Source organism: Urocitellus parryii, chromosome 5 (genome assembly GCF_045843805.1).
Source record: "Urocitellus parryii isolate mUroPar1 chromosome 5, mUroPar1.hap1, whole genome shotgun sequence".
Lineage (NCBI taxonomy): Eukaryota > Metazoa > Chordata > Mammalia > Rodentia > Sciuridae > Urocitellus > Urocitellus parryii.
The window spans coordinates 61,020,669-61,037,455 of NC_135535.1; the positions used below are offsets into that span (position 1 = coordinate 61,020,669).

At 31.7% G+C, this 16,787-nt stretch overlaps 2 protein-coding genes across 2 annotated transcripts; both read right to left on the reverse strand.

Moving 5' to 3' along the window:
* Nucleotides 1–2,796: 2,796 nt before the first annotated feature.
* Nucleotides 2,797–3,732, reverse strand: LOC144255004 (olfactory receptor 6C76-like). Its single transcript, XM_077799055.1, has one exon. The coding sequence runs from the start codon at nucleotides 3,730–3,732 to the stop codon at nucleotides 2,797–2,799; it is 936 nt and encodes a 311-aa protein (XP_077655181.1).
* An 11,848-nt stretch (nucleotides 3,733–15,580) lies between these two features.
* Nucleotides 15,581–16,555, reverse strand: LOC144254880 (olfactory receptor 6C76-like). The gene has a single exon (XM_077798628.1). It carries the CDS (start codon nucleotides 16,520–16,522, stop codon nucleotides 15,581–15,583), a length of 942 nt encoding a protein of 313 aa, XP_077654754.1. The 5' UTR covers nucleotides 16,523–16,555.
* Between the last annotated feature and the right edge of the window lie 232 nt (nucleotides 16,556–16,787).

Below are 16,787 nucleotides of genomic sequence, written 5' to 3' on the forward strand. Positions count from 1 at the left end.
TAAATTTATTTAGATAAATTTTGATTGATTAAGAATATCAAATTTTGCTTCATTTTCTTCAACATAATTATCTTTTCTCAACATTTAATTTTCTATGTATCTTTATCATTAATGTATAGCACCTACACATAGTATACACATAACATTAACACTAATTATACCATTTAATATTTACATTCTTATTTACATTTCTGATATTCTCTTTTGCTCTTCTGCTTAAATATTATAACAAAACAAAAAGTCTCATATTGTTTCATTGCTTTGTAAATTTTTTCCTATAACTGGAACTCTAGACAAAATAATTATAAGTTTAGATTTTTGTTGGTATTATGTATATCATAATAAATTATCAATGATAAGTATGCTCTAATTTTAAGAAAAACTTTTGTGTGATATTACTTATATCTGGTTGTTATTTATAGGTCCAAATAGCATGTAAGAATGTACATTTAAGAGAACATATTATTAAAGAACATATAAAATTTAAATAATGTGTATATTTTAAAAATTCAGGCATACAGCAAATAAAATTTTTTTTCAATAACCTAACAGAGCCCTTTGTGTCCTCAATTTTGAGAATATGGGATATGGCCACAGTGTTCATCTTTTCAAAATCTTGGTAGGCAGTCAATAAACATAGTCACAATTTTAAACAAATTCTGTAAAAATAATCATATTTATCTGAAGTTAATCTAACAACTTTTCAAACTTCACATGTTATCAGATTCAAAGACAGAAAAAGCAGTTTGAAATACACTTTGTCAAACTGTGGTTGAATTGCAAGTATTACTTTCTTATGAACTTATGTTTGGAAAAAAACAACAAAAACATAAAAATGAATTGTATAAAAATGAATTCTGCATATGAATTTGCAAAAAAGTATATTGTATGCTTTACTATTATCAGTTGCATAACAAAATTTATATCTTAGCATTTTTGTGGACGGACATTTCATTGTTCAACATTTAACAGCATATCTTTTCTCTATTCCCATATGCACTAAAGGAGCTGGACTTTCTGCATACCATATTGCTTCAGTCATATCTACATCAATAGGTACAAAGCAAACTCACACTTACACAGAATCACCAAAACAACTAGTAAAAAAGTAAAAGGACTTTTCAAGCAAATAGAAACAAAAACATAATTCTGGAAGGGCTCAAAAATTCACCTCTATGAGGCTTAAGAAGAAATTCCAGTGAATATATCAATTCTAAAGGAAATTGCTATCAATTTAGCAGAACACTTCTTGCAATCTCATGAAGTCAATATTTTGGCCAAGATATGTGATGTTTTAAATATTCATACTCTCAGTATAAATGTGTTAATTTTCATTTGTTTTTCATTATGTATACCATTGTTTCCATAAAGCCTTGTTAGAAAAACTCATTGTTTTTAAGGAGGAGAAAAAAATAACTAAAGCACTGAGAATTTCACTGAATAGGAAGGCAATGTTCCTTTTGTAAATGAAATAAGTTCACATGTAGATGCATGGCTATACAAGAATATTGCAAAGTGGTTAATGATGAATATGGAACAAAATTTTCTTCTTACATATTTAAAGCTATAACTAACAACCTCTTAAAGAAAGGGGTTATACAAAAGAGAGAATATTTTAAACATTTCTAATCCCACACCTTCCAGTGTGTCAAAGATTGTATGAGAGAGAGAGAGAGAGAGAGAGAGAGAGAGAGAGAGAGAGAGAGAACAAATATAAAGAATAACACAATATACACACTGAAAAACAATTTAAGGTATCATCAGTGTATTAGAATTTTGAGAATTGCAAGGATGATAGAATGCATAGGGGTTTAAAGTGCCACAAAAATATGACATCAAATCCAGCAAAACCAAAGACAAGACAGAGTCATTCCAAAAACAAACAAATAAAACACACACACACACACACACACACACACACACACACACACACACACACACACACACAGATCCTCTAAGATGAAATCCAGGCTCAGAACTAGCAAATTAAAAGAAAATAATGGATATGGGGCAACCATTAGTGTAGTTCATTTAAGATGTATCCTGCTGAGCATACTGGAACCTGCTATAAATATCAAAGTCATCCTTGCTATAACTTTGAAATTGGAGTCAAAGAGCACTAACCAACATGCACTACAACAATAAAGGATTTAATTCACAATGAAGACACAATACATATACACTAAATGGAATGAGACAATATGCATGATGTGAGAACCATTAGAGACAGGAAAATAGAAACATACTAGAATACATTAACTCAAAGAAGAGTTTCTTTTCGTACTCTGCTTATGGCCTCAGAAAAAATAATTTTCAGAGTGACGTGATAATATTTGCTAAGCTTTGGATTGGTACTCAAAGGGAAAGTGATTCAATTGTCCTAACACCCAAATTCTGATAATTTTGTTAAATGTCATTCTCATTTTTATGACATCAAAATATTCATGCTCAGGGGCTGGGGTTGTGGCTCAGTCACAGAGTGCTTGCCTTCTATGAATGAGGCACTGGGTTCAATCCTCAGCACCACATAGAAATAAATAAATAAAATAAAGGTAATGTGTCCATCTACAACTAAAAAAAAAAATAAAAAAACCCAAACATTTATGCTCAAGAAACTTTCAGGGCATATGAATGTAAAATAATAACTATTCCAACTGAGATGGAAATGTAATGATGTTAAACACAACATTCAGGCAAAGGCAGTTGCTTAGTGAGTCGATGCCCAAATACAACAGTGTTGATATAGTATTGCATGGGACATTGTACTTAATGTCCAGGCAATGGATTTATTTACCATTAAAATTTACTTGACAAACATTCCTTGACAAAGTTCTTAAACGATTGTTTTACCTGCTGGTTCCTTAGGGAGTAAATAAAAGGATTTAACATTGGGGCAACAGAGGTATTGAGCACGGCTATGCCCTTGGTCAATGCTTCTCCTTCTTTGGCTGAAGTTTTGACATACATGAAAATGCAGCTTCCATAAGAAATGGAGACAACAATCATGTGTGAGGAGCAAGTGGAAAAGGCCTTTTTCCTTTGCTCAGCAGAAGGGATCCTCAGAATTGTCTTAATGATGAACACATAGGACAGAATCACTAATGTTAAGGTTGTAATGAGAGTTAATATGGCCAGGATAAATGCCAAGAGCTCTAGGAGGGATGTGTCTGTGCAGGAGATCAAGAGCATAGGAGAGGAGTCACAGGTGAAGTGGTCAATGATGTTGGAGTCACAGAAATCCAGCTGTAGTCCCATAATCACAGGTGGAAAGATGGTGAGAAAGCCAGCCAGCCAAGAACCAAGGACAAGCAGGGTGCAGACCCTGCTGTTCATTATTGTTGTGTAGTGCAGTGGCTTGCAGATAGCCACATAATGGTCATAGGACATAGTAGTCAAAAGGAAAAATTCTGTTGAGCCAAGCAGTATGAGGAAAAACACCTGGGCCATGCAAGAATTATAGGAAATGGTCTTATCCCCTGTTGTTATGCTCACCAGGTATCTAGGAATAGTAACTGTGGTGAATGAGATTTCTAGGAAAGAGAAATTCCTAAGGAAGAAATACATGGGTGTTTTTAGGTGCAAGTCTACCAGAGTGAAGGTGATAATTGTTAAGTTTCCAGTAATGCTCAGTATGTAGGTGAAAAATAGAAATAGAAAAATGAAAATATTGAGCTTTGGGTCATCTGTTAATCCCAGAAGAATGAACTCAGTTGCAGATGTATGGTTTTTCATTTCTTTATTTTTGGGTCTAAAAATAAAAAAAAAAATAGGAAGGAAACAATTCTTTAATGAGTTTAGGACTACCTTTTCATCACATCTCCTGAGTGAGGAAACATTAAAGACCTGTAAAAAAACAATAATTTAGCCACTAAGGTGTACCAAATTTTGAATGTATATATTAGACAAATACAGAAAAAAATAAAATTTGTGTTATCTGCCTTATACATCACCAGTCATTTAAGTTATTCTCCTTCTAGGCTTAATATTTGCATCTGTATAAGAATTTTACACCTATCAAATATACTCCACTTTCTTTAAAAAATCTGATCATATGTGTGTAGAAATTTTAAAATGTAGAATATTTATTTATTGTAAAATTAGTATCCCTATTACCACAAGTACTTTTTATCTGAAGATGAAACTTTTTGACTGCTCATAAATTCTTCAGTTTTTCAAGGTATCTAACATCATTCAAATGTACAAAGAATCACTTAATAAATAAATAAGGACCATCAAAACCAACACATTATCTAAAGAAACAAATTTATACTTTTACAAAGTATTAATTTTTTTCTTTTGTTAATCAAAAAAAAATTATACCTGTATAGATGATTTTCTGTGCACCAAAGTTGAATTTTGTAGGTTATACAATGATTAGAAAGGAAAAAAAAATAAATGAAGCAAGCAATAAAAATGCACTTACATTGAGATAATATCACGTGGTAGCAGTTGGACCGCTGAAACCCAAGTTGTAGGTTGCTTTCTTTGTGTCACATTTGATGCTTTACTTTTAGAGTTTTTCATGCACTTCTCAACTTGTGTGTACCTGTCTTACATAATGACAAACTTGTACAGCATATAAGTGGAATCTGAACACATGATCCTTGTTATATACATTGTACTTACTATTGAAATGACTCCAATAGAAAACCTATTTTTAACATCAGACAGACTCTGATGGAGGGGGCATAGCTTCAGGTACTGGTAGAAGTTGCTACAACCAGATGTAGGCAACACATCCAAAAATCCCTGGAATTTATGATCTAGGAAAAGAGTTTGTGACTTGATGAGAAACCTGTTGTCCTGGTCAGTGGCAGAAGCTCTGAGGGCACTCTCAAGTGGTTAATCATGGTAAAGTCTGTAAGCCTGAAACTCAGGGAGCATTTCAAATGTTGTCTTGAATAAAAGGGTCCCGGTACCAATTATTTAACAGCAAAAAATTGGACAGTTTAGAACTGCTAACAGGGTAGGATATGTGAGCGAGAGCTAGAGATAATGCTTTCCTGGAGTGTGGCAAAGCTGCACAGAGTGAAAGAATGAAAGAAAAAAAAAGAAAGGAGTGGGAAAGAAAAAAGGAATAAGAAAAAAAGAGAGAAAGAGAAATAGAAAGCAAGAAAGTGAAAAAAACAAAAGAAGGAGTAAAAAGTGCAAACTTTATCAGTTTATTATGAAAATACTTACAGAGAAGCAGGCAAGTAGGAGTTGATAAAGGTGCATATTTTGCTTCTGAGTTAAGTGTAAGTTAATTGATGAACTGGAGAGTGCTCATATCATGAATGAAAATCAAGAATCAATAGTTATGGAAAAGAGGTGAGCTGCATATAAAACAAAATTGTGGGGACAATTACTACTAAAGGGCTATGCCAAGTTGTACGATCCAAGATTAAGTTTTTGGTAGTCTCTTGTTTCCCAAAAATCTATATAAAGAACAAAGTCTTGACCTGAGATACAAGAAAACTTTCTAATATATTTTACCAGTTTCTTATCAATTTTTGTAAGAAAGATAGGTTGTAATTTTTTTTTTTACTTTGTTCACCTTCCAGTTAGAGAACTTAGTTTTATAAATATTCTTTCTTAAATAAGCCAGCTACTTTTGTCTGCTTATTTTTCTCCTCCACACAGACACAGGGGATTCTTATTGGAGAGCATAATTAAAATGTCTTTGGAGAGCATAGTACTGATGAGAGAACCCCAAAGAAAAGCTGAGTGATTTTAATTAGGGTTTGTAGAAATCATGTTTTTTCAACATCATATATCAGAGAAATATGCAATACCAGCAACAACAGTGACGACATGACAGTCTTGAATTAATTTGGACTTCCTGTTGTCAATCTCATTTTCTTTCAACCTGAAAGAAATGTCTACCAAAATATAATCCCACAGCATGGAAAATGTAAAAAAACTGAAAAGACTAAGAGAAAGGGCCACAGAATTAAATTTGCAACTCAAATATTTTACTTGTTGATAAAAATATATCAAGTGTAAAAGTTCTTGCTATAAAGAGTAATTTGTCTCACTTTGTTATTAAGGGGACAAATTTCATTAAAATAATAGGATATATTGGATTATTTCTACTGAAATTTTTAATACTAAAATAATATTTCCAATTTAGAAAATGTTAAAATTTTTAGCAATGTAATATTCTTTCTGGTACATTTTCCAAGGATTTGGAAGGCACACCTCAGAGTGTCTTTTAAATTACACAGCTTGGATAACTACAAATTGCTGGATTGGTGACTACAGATAGATGCTTATATATGCCCTGATCAAGACAATAGTGTAGTTAAGATTCTGTTGAATAATTTAAAAACATGGTCATTACAATATTCCATATTGAAGAGTTGAAGCAAAGTTTACAAAAATTACAGGAAAATACACCAACAAATATTTCTTTCCCTTATCTCTCAAAAGAAAAAGTAGTTCTTATGTCTGCCTTAGATCACTTACTCTTGATTATTTTTTTATTATTTTGGGTGCCAGCTCCTAGTGGGTTTAACTGTGTTGTGTTAAGGAACATGTGTTTTGTCCTGGCAATCACTTAAATTGCTCTGTAGGTATGTTTTGGAGTCTTGAGTTTTTCTAGTTTCCCTTTTTAACAGAGTATGTTTATATCTTTAGAAACTCTTTCTTACTTTGAATATTGGAAACAATTTCTTTGCTCTTCATTATGTTGCTAAGAAAATCTGAGAGGGAGAAAAAAATTTCTTTGGGTTGAGAAGAGTGTGGTTTTCTGATCTTTCTGAGCAGGCAGTTAATATTTTTATTCCTCAAATATGATATTTATATTTTCTTCTCTGTCAGAGAAACACATTGGAATTACTTGAATTAATAGTTAAGTATCCTTAGTGTTGAGGTTCAAACATCATTTACTGAATCTTCTGTGTAATTAGCTTTGGCAAAGCAACTAAAATAGGCAGCAGCCAAAACACCTTCCTTGAGACAATAAGATAGTGATTAGGAACAAGTTACAGGGAAGGTGCTCATCTTAATGGTGGTGGGCTGGGGTCGGGGACCAGCCCAAGTCTGATTCAACTGCCCATTATACTTTCTAAGAATATAATTATCTGTTAATAAAATATTTTATTGAATCCACTATGATAAAATATTTGATAAAGTATCTGGTACATGTGAAAATTCCAATTGACAAAAATTACTATGTATACAGAGATATTATAAAAACAATCATTTTGTTAATCAGAATTTACATTTGAAAACAGGAGAACATGTATAAGGTGGATATTATTTGTTCTATAAGCAAACAATGTTTCTCCCTATTTGTGTTTGTAGACTTGCAGATTGTTTCTTCTAGTTATTCATAAAATATAAAATAAGTTATTGTAAACTACAGTATCCCTGTTCTATAGAATATTTTCTGTGTACTTGGGTACCAAGTACATTTACTGTGTACTTGGATACCACTTTTCTTACCCCATTATCTTCCTCATTGCCTGTTCTAGTAATCATTATTATACAATCTGATCAACTTAATTTTTTAACATTCACATATGAGAAAGAATACATAATATTTGTCTATCTGCATGTAACTTATTTTATTTTGCACATTGTTATCTAGTTATATTCATCTTGTGGCATATGATATCATTACTTTTATAGCTGAATAATCTCTCTTGAATTCTAATTCAAATAATAGGCTATTAGTGCACAAGAAATACTAATGAGTTTGTATGTTGGTTTTTTATCATTCAACTTTGCTGAATTAATTTTAGTTCCAATAGCTTTTTAGTGGAGTTTTGTGTATTTTCTGTACATAAGAACATATTGCCTTACAAACAATGACAATATGATTTCCTCTTTACCAACTTGGATGCCTTTTATTTCTTTCTTTTGCCTGATTGTTCTTGCTAGAATAAAAGTGGTGAAATGAAATTCTTGTTCCAGATCTTAGGGAGAAAGCTTCCAGCTTTTCTCCATTCAGTGTGGTTGCAACTGTTGACTTATTACATATAGCCTTTATTATGTTAGATACATTAGTTTTTCTCTTACTGTATTCTGTTTTCATCATAAAGGGTTGTTGAGTTTGTTATCAAATGCCTCTTCTACATCTATTCAGGTGGTCATATGCTTTTGTCCTTCATTTTGTTGATTCTGATATCTTGTTTATTGATTTGCATATTTTGAACCATCCTTGCATCCCTGGCAGGATTCCCACTTAAGAATGGTGAATAATCGGGGTGGGGTTTTGGCTCAGAGGTGGAGTGCTCTCCTAGCATGCATGAGGCTCTGGGTTCCATCCTCAGCACCACATAAATATAAAATAAAAATATTTTGTCCACCTATAACTGAAAAATAAACATATTTTTAAAAAGAATGGTGAATAATCTTTTTAATGTGTTATGAGATTTAGCTTGCTAGTTTCTTTTGAGAATTATTGCATCTATGTTTTTTAAAAACATTTGGCTGTAGTTTTGTTGTTGTTGTTGTTTCTTGTCTGGTTTTGTTATCAGGGAAATTAATGCTAGCATCATAGAATAAATTTGCAAGAATTTCATCCTCTTCATTTTTATGGAGCCACTTAAACAATGAAATCAATATTTCTTACATAATTAGTAGAAGCCATCTAGTCTTGGATTGTTCTGTGAAGGAAGATTTTATTTACTGTTACAATCTCAATATTCAATCTTGGCCTGTTCAGTTTTTCTATTTCTTCATGATTAAATCTTGACAAGGTGTATGTTTCCATGTACTTCTTTCCTTTTTTCTAGGTTATCAATCTTTTGGGTATACTTGTTCATAATAATCTTTAATGTTTCTTAGCATTTCTTCAGTGCCAATTTTAATAATTTCATTTTCATCTCTGATTTTGTTTGAATATTCTCTTTTTGTTAGTCTTGCTAGGGAATTGTCAATTTTCTTTATCTATTTGAAGGAACAAACATAAGGTCTTTTGTGTTGTTTTTGAAATTCTCTATTTCACTCATTTTGACTTAGATCATTATTTCTTTCCTTTTACTAATTTTGAATTTTGTTTGTTCTTATTTTTCTAGTGCCTTGATATGCATAGACAAATTCTTTATTTAAGGCCTTACCATTTTTGGAGAAGGTATTGTTTGTTATGAGCTTTCTTTTTAGTAGCGCTTCTGTTGTATACCATTGGTTTTTGGTATGCTGCATTTGGAATTTAAATTGTTTCAAGCATTTTTAAAATTTATTCTTGATTTCTTTTATTACCTATTGGTTGTTCATGACTGAGTTTGCTTAATTTCCCTGTATTTATATAATTTCCAAAGTTTTTAAAATTGATTTCTAATTATATTGTATCATGGTATGTTTGGGAAAAATACTTTAATATAATCTCAATTTTAAAAGACTTACTGAGATTTGTAATTACTGAGATTACTCAATGTTTTTAGAAGAGTATGTATTCTTCACTTGTTGGATGGAGTTTGTAGATGTCTGTTACGTACACTTTAACTCTGTCCTTTCTTTGTTGATTTTCTGCCTGAATAATTCTTCCATTACTGAAAATGGAGTGTTCAAGTCCCATAGTGTTATTGTTTGGGAGCCTATCTCTCCTTTTAAATCTATTAATATTATCTTTATATATTTGTGTACTTCAAAATTGAATGCATATATATCTACTCTTTCCTCTCGTGGAATTGACCCTTTATCACAATTTAATCATTTCATTTGCTTCTTTTTAAAATTATTTTTTATTTTCTTTTTTCTTGTTGCCAGTGCTGGGGATTCAACTCAGGGCCTCACACATTATAGACAAGCACTTTAGCACTGAGTTACACTCCTGACCCTATGGTTTTTAATTTAGTGTTTTGTGATGTGACTGTGGTTATTCCTGCTTTTTATTCTATTTTCATGGAACATCCTATCACATACCCTCACTTTCAGTTTAAGTGGGTCTTAGAGCTGAGTTGAGATTTTTGTAAGCATCTTATAGTTGGGTATTTTTTTATTATTCATTTAGATACTTTGCATCTTTTAATTGAATATTTTAACATGTTTGCATTTAAATAAATTATCAATGGGCCAAGTCTTCCTACAGTCATTTTGAAACTTTTTGTCTGGTTTTATAGTATTTCCTCTCTTTCCCCTTTCTTACAATCTTCTTTTGTGATTAAATGATTTACTGCATTTGTGATTGTGTTTTCATTTCTTGCTTATCATTTTTGGTTGTCAGAATATTTTTGTGCTTAATCTGAGGGTTACAAAGTCATCTTTGATTATAACAAGTTATTTTTAAATGCTTACAACATAACATGATTATAAAAGTAGGAAAAAGAAACTATATTAATAACAACATTGCATTCACAGTCCACTCCACCCCACAATTTCAATTTTTAATACCTCACATCTTCCATGTAATCCTACCAATGTAGTTGTTGGGTTTAGGCTTGTTTTGTTTATCATATTCATACTAAAGATATAAATGATTTACATACCATCTCACAACATTAAGGCATTGTGAATTTGTCTGTATGGTTAATTTTATTCTTGAGTTTTAAATCTTCCAATCTTTTCTTCTTACTCTTCAACATCACTTTCTTTTATTTTAAATAACTCCATCTAGCATATCTTGGCATTCTTTTCTGGTGGGGATAAATTCTCTCAGCTTTTAGCTAAAAATACCTTTACCTCTTTTTCATTTCAAAGAATAGCTTTGATGGGTACAGTATTTTTTGCTGATAATTTTTTTCCCTTCATTGTTCTAAAAATCTCATGCCCCTCTCTCTTACCCTGTAAGATTTTTTAGAAGTCAGCTTTCAGGTGAATTGAGACACCCTTATGTGTTATCAGTTTCTTTTCTTCTGCCACCTTGAGAATCTTCTCTTTATCTTTCACTATAATAACTCATTAAAGCATGTATTGGAATAGACTTGGTCAACTTAAATCTGTCTGGTGATCACTGAGTTTTCTTATACCTGAATATTCAGTTCCACAGCCTGCTGACACCAGTGTTGCACTGGGATGGACCAATTACAATAATAATGATTAACACTGCCAAGAACTTACTTGTTTACTTGCAGTATTTAAATGTTAATCTATATAAAATTATTTTAAAAATTTATCAATTGAGTATAATTATTTTTCCTTCTTTATAACATATGAACAAATCTGAATTCTAGAGAAGTTAAGGTGTTTTGTTTTGTTTTGTTTTTCAAAATGTCAAGATGTAAATGACAAAGCCAGAGTACAGACCCTGGCAACATAATTCTAGCACTCATGCAATTAAGCAGCACACTAAGCCTTAGAAACATATAACTAACCCTCCTGGATCCAAGTGACTTTTCATGATATCTATCCAAAGGAATGTCAATCAACACCATCTAATTGGCAGTTGAAATTGAAGGTGATGAATCTCTTGCCTATCTATAAGGAATCAAAAAATAAGGAATTGTGTTTTTAAGCTGCAAAGGTATCGCACTTGCTAAATATTTTCTCTATTGAGATGATCAAATGATTTTATTCTTTATTCTGCTACTGTGGATTATCTAATTAATTTATTTGCCCATGTTGAGTCATCCTTGCACCTGAGGAATAAATCACTATTTTATGATTTAAAGAAAATCTCTCAACAAACTAGGTTCAGAAGGAATTAGTCTCAACACAACAAGAAGGTGTATAACAAGCCCACCACTAACATCATATTCAGTCAGGGAAAACATGATCCTTAAAGGTCAAATTCAAGATAAGTTTTCTCATATTCACTGCTTTCATTCAATGTTAGACTGAAAATGATAGCTAAAGGAATAAAGCAATAATAAGAAATGAAAGACATTCAATTGGAAAAAATGTCAAACTATCTTTTTTTGGAGATGGCATGGTCTAATAAGAATACACTGAAGAATTCATGCACATACATACATACACATGCACACACAAACACACAAAAACTGTTTGAACCAATGAACTAGGAATGTTGCAAAATACCAAACAGAACAAAACACAGCTGCATCTCTACAATAACAACAGACTATTTGAAAAATTTGTAAGAAAACAATTTAATTTATAATAGCATGTCAGAGAATAAAACATTTAAAATAAACTTAACTAAATAGAGAAAAGAATTTATGTTGAAACTATAAAACACCGAAGAATGACTTAAGAGACACAAATAAATAAAAGAATCCCATATTTATGGATTGAAAGATTTAATATTGTTAAATTCTTCTTTACACTAATTTATCTACACATTAAATGTGATATGCATCATGATTTCAAGAATAGTTTTTTACTAAAAGAGAAAAAAAGGATAAAATTGGAAAGTGATAACCAAAGACTTGAATAACCAAATCGATTCTGAGAAAAAAAGAATGGAGTTGGAGGCATAACATTTGCTGATTTCTAAGTATGTTACAAAGCTGCAACAATTAAACATCATGGCATTTGTATAAAGACAGACATGTAAACTAATTGAATAGAAAAGGAAGCTCAGTAATAATCTCATGTGTGTACAGAATATTCATCTTTTAGAAAGTGCTCTGTATTCATAATAGGAAATGACAATTAATAAATAAAATTGCAAAAACTATATATTAACATGCAAAAGAATGAATCTGGAGCCTTATCTTACATTATACACAACCTGTAAAAGAACTAAAGACTAAACATAAGATCTGAGACAACTTTACACACACACACACACACACACACACACACACACACATACATACATCTGAGACAGTAAAACTCCAGGAAGAAATATATGTGGAAAGCTTTGTGACACTGGTCTTGACAATGACACCAAAACCTCAGGTGATAAAAACATTAACAGATAAGTGGGAGCACATCAAATTGACATGCTTCTATACTCACAAAAAAACAAACAACAACAAAACACTCACACACACACACAAAAAAAAACAGAATGAAAAGGCATTCCATAGAATGGAAAAAAATACTTATAAACATGGTATGGGATTAACAACTAAAATATAAGAAACTCTGTAGATGTGACACTTGACAAACTAATTCAACTGAACAAAAAAAGTGGGAAAAGGACCTGAATAGTTATTTTCCAAAAGAAGACATACAAGTGTACAAGGTTCTCAACATCACTAATTATCAGAGGAGTGCAAATTAAAACCACAATGAGGCATCACACCTGTTAGGAGGGCTATTATGTGAACAAAAGCAAAACAACAAACCCCCAAACTAAAAGTAACAAGTTTTGGCCAAAGGAGGAGAAAGTGAGACTCATTTACATTGTTGATGGGGATGTCAAATGATACAGCCATTTCAGAGAACAGTACAATTGTTCCTCAAAACAATTACAATAAAGCTGCCATGTGAGAGCAAAATCCAGTTTTTAGTTATGAATCCAAAAGAATCAAAACCAGGATCATGTGGAAACATTTGAATACTTGTATATATTACATGATTATTCACAATATCCATGATATGAAAGCAATCCTTTAAATATCCACCTATAGATTAGTAGACAAAGAAAATATGTTATATACATACATTAATTATTCAGCCCTAATTAATAATGAAATTTTGCCATATGCAAAAACATACACAAACTTGGAAGACACTGTAATAAGAAAAAAGCCAGTCACAGAAAGACAAAAAAAAAAAAAAAAAAAGGTTCACATTTTTGAGGAACTGAAAATAGTCAAACTCAGAAGCTGAAAGTAATGGAAGCTTTCAGGTGTGTGGAGTTGGGGAAATGGGCAGTTGCTATTCCATGAATATAAAATTTCAATTATATAGGAGGGATAAGTTTTAGGTATCTACGATATAACAATGGGTCTATGGTTAACAATACTGTATTTTGGACAAAAATTTTGTGAAGAGGGTAGGTGTTGATGTTAAGGGTTCTTCCCAAATTAAAAAATATAAAAAGTAGAGACAGGAACAAATTTTTGGAGTTCATATATAATACTTTGAATGTCTTCAATGTTGTGACGATTTTAAGGATGTATAAATGTCAAAACAAATCATATTTTGTGCCTTACATATGTGCAGTTACTGTTACATAAACCATATGTCAATAAAGCTGCTAAAATAAATTTTAAAATAAAATGTAATGAGCTATTTTTTTAAAATGAGTGAATTTAAGTCTGCAGGGATTTCTGCTACTTATTATGTGACAGATAACTATCTGCTTAATAGAAGGAGCAAAAAACATATGAACAAACGAAGTTATGATAAGTTAAAAGTAGGAAGAAAATAAATTATTAAAAATAATAAAAAATAGCATACACAAATTGCTTTTTCTATCTCCTGAGGTAAACAGAATTTTCCTAGATCTTGCAAATCTTTCTTATACGTTTAATCTCCTAATCTTTTTTCTTAGTTAATTTTCACTTTTAATGCTTATTTGGAAAATAAAATTATCTCACATAATTCGATGAGCAAACCTTACCAAAATTAGAGAGAACTGATAAAAGATAAAATATTAGCTAGCATATCACATGGATATAGATTTCTAAATCATGACCTATCTAAGATAAAATTCTCCAGATACTGTCATTCCCAAACTCAATGTTGCCTTTTTTTTTTTTTTGGTAGAAACTTTTTATAAAAATGTGACTTCTTGATGCTATTTTTCCGTAAGTAATTACTCTAATTAGAAAAGTTCTACTCTCATAAACTTGTATTTTTTTCTAATTTTTTTTCCTTTTTTTTTTTTTTTTTTTTTTTGCACAAGGATTTAACCCAGGGTTGCTGAGTCACTGAGTCACATCCCCAGGCCTTTTTAAGTTTGAAACAGGTTCTCTCTAAGTAGCTTAGGACCATGCTAAATTGCTGAGGCTGGCTTTGAATTTGTGATCCTACTGCCTTTGGAATTATAGGCAGGCACCATCACAGTCAGCATGATGTCATAGTTATATTAATTTTTCTTGTGAAAGCCATCATAAGTAATTAGTACAATAATTTAAATAACAATATAATGAATTTATTTACAGGTGAAAGCTAGCAAAAATGGTTGTATCTATTACTTATTTTTCTATCATGATCACAAATATCATTCAATTTTTAAATCATATAGATTTCAAGTAAGTTGTGAATTAAATGCCAAATGTTTAGTACAAAAGTAATCCTCTTTTTTCATCTTGTTTAACCTGTATGTCTAAGTTTTCTCTTTATATTATTAAATAAAACCACCACAACAACCATTTAAAGCAGGGTGTCCTAGATCTCTAGCACTACTAAAAGAGAAAAAAAAAGCAAAAAGAGGGTATACATATAAACACACACACATGTACAGGTACATACATTTTAAGAACATACATGCTTATACATATATTTATATAAACACACATATGAATTAATAACTAAAGAAACTCAATGTCTTCTTCTATTCAAAAATATGTGCAGTGTTTAATCATTTACATGTATATACTTGAAGTATATGAATTAATATATAAAATGACTTTAGTCCTGCCTTTGAATTGTATTATATGAAAATTTTCAAATCATTCCATAATAATAATGTGTATGAATTCATAAAGTATTTGATACAGAGTATGTTAAATTAATACCAATTGGCATAAAAAGTTGTTTTTCTGAGAAGAGATAAGAAGGCAGAGAATAATTACACAGCAATGTTTTGACTTTGAAGTCCAAATTATGCACCTGCCTCAGTTATTAATCATGTTCAGATCAATATTTTTGAAGCAAGTATCTTTCTCACACCATCTTTAATTGCTTGTTTCACCTGCTGGTTCCTTAGAGTGTAAATAAATGGATTCAGCATAGGAGTGACAGAGGTGTAGAGAATAGCCACCCCTTTTGTTAAAGCAACTCGTTCCTTTGCTGATGTTTTCACATACATGAAGATGCAGCTTCCATATGAGATGGAGACAACAATCATGTGTGAGGAACAGGTTGAGAAGGCCTTTGTTCTTTGTTGAGCTGAAGGAATTCTTAGAATTGTTCTGAGGATGTAAGCGTAGGAGACAATTATTAGTGCCAATGTGGTCAGGAGAGTGAACAAAGCTAAAACAAAATCAAAGAGCTCTAGAGTACTGGTGTCTGTGCAAGAGATTTGCAGCAAAGGAGCAGAGTCACAGGTGAAGTGGTCAATGACATTGGAATCACAGAAATCTAACTGCAAGCCCATGGTAAGTGGTGGAAAAATGACCAAGAAACCAGCCAGCCAAGAGATGATGATGAGCTGGTAACAGATCTTGTTACTCATGATGGTAGTGTAATGTAGAGGCTTGCAGATAGCCACATAGCGATCATAGGACATAGAGGCCAGGAGGAAAAACTCTGTTGATCCAAGGAAGATAAAGAAAAAGAGTTGAGCAGCACAAGCATTGTAGGAAATCGACTTGTCCCCAGTTAGGATGCTGATCAAAAACCTAGGGTTACAGACAGAAGTAAATGAAATTTCTAGGAAGGAGAAATTCCTGAGGAAGAAATACATGGGGGTCTTCAGGTGGGAATCCAGCAGGGTAAGGGTGATGATAGTTAGATTTCCAGTAACACTCAGCACATAAGTGAGAAATATAAAGAAGAAAGTCACAACCTGGAGCTCTGGATCATCTGTTAGACCCAGGAGGATGAAGTCTGTTACTGATGTTCTATTTTTCATTTCCAATGGTTGGTTTGAGGCAGATTTTACTGATAACACTGACCTGGAAAACAATAAAATATTGATCAGAAGAGAAGCTAGAACATCTGCATATAGTTTTTAAAGTGATATTGTAATTTGATATGAAGCACTGGGGACTCTTGCTGTTGTGATTGTGTGTGTGTATATTTCTCACTTTTATAGTCCAATAATGTATCTTTAATTTTAATATCACTCTGCTGTATTTTATTCTGTCTCTACTGCATTAATTATTGAAAAATGAACT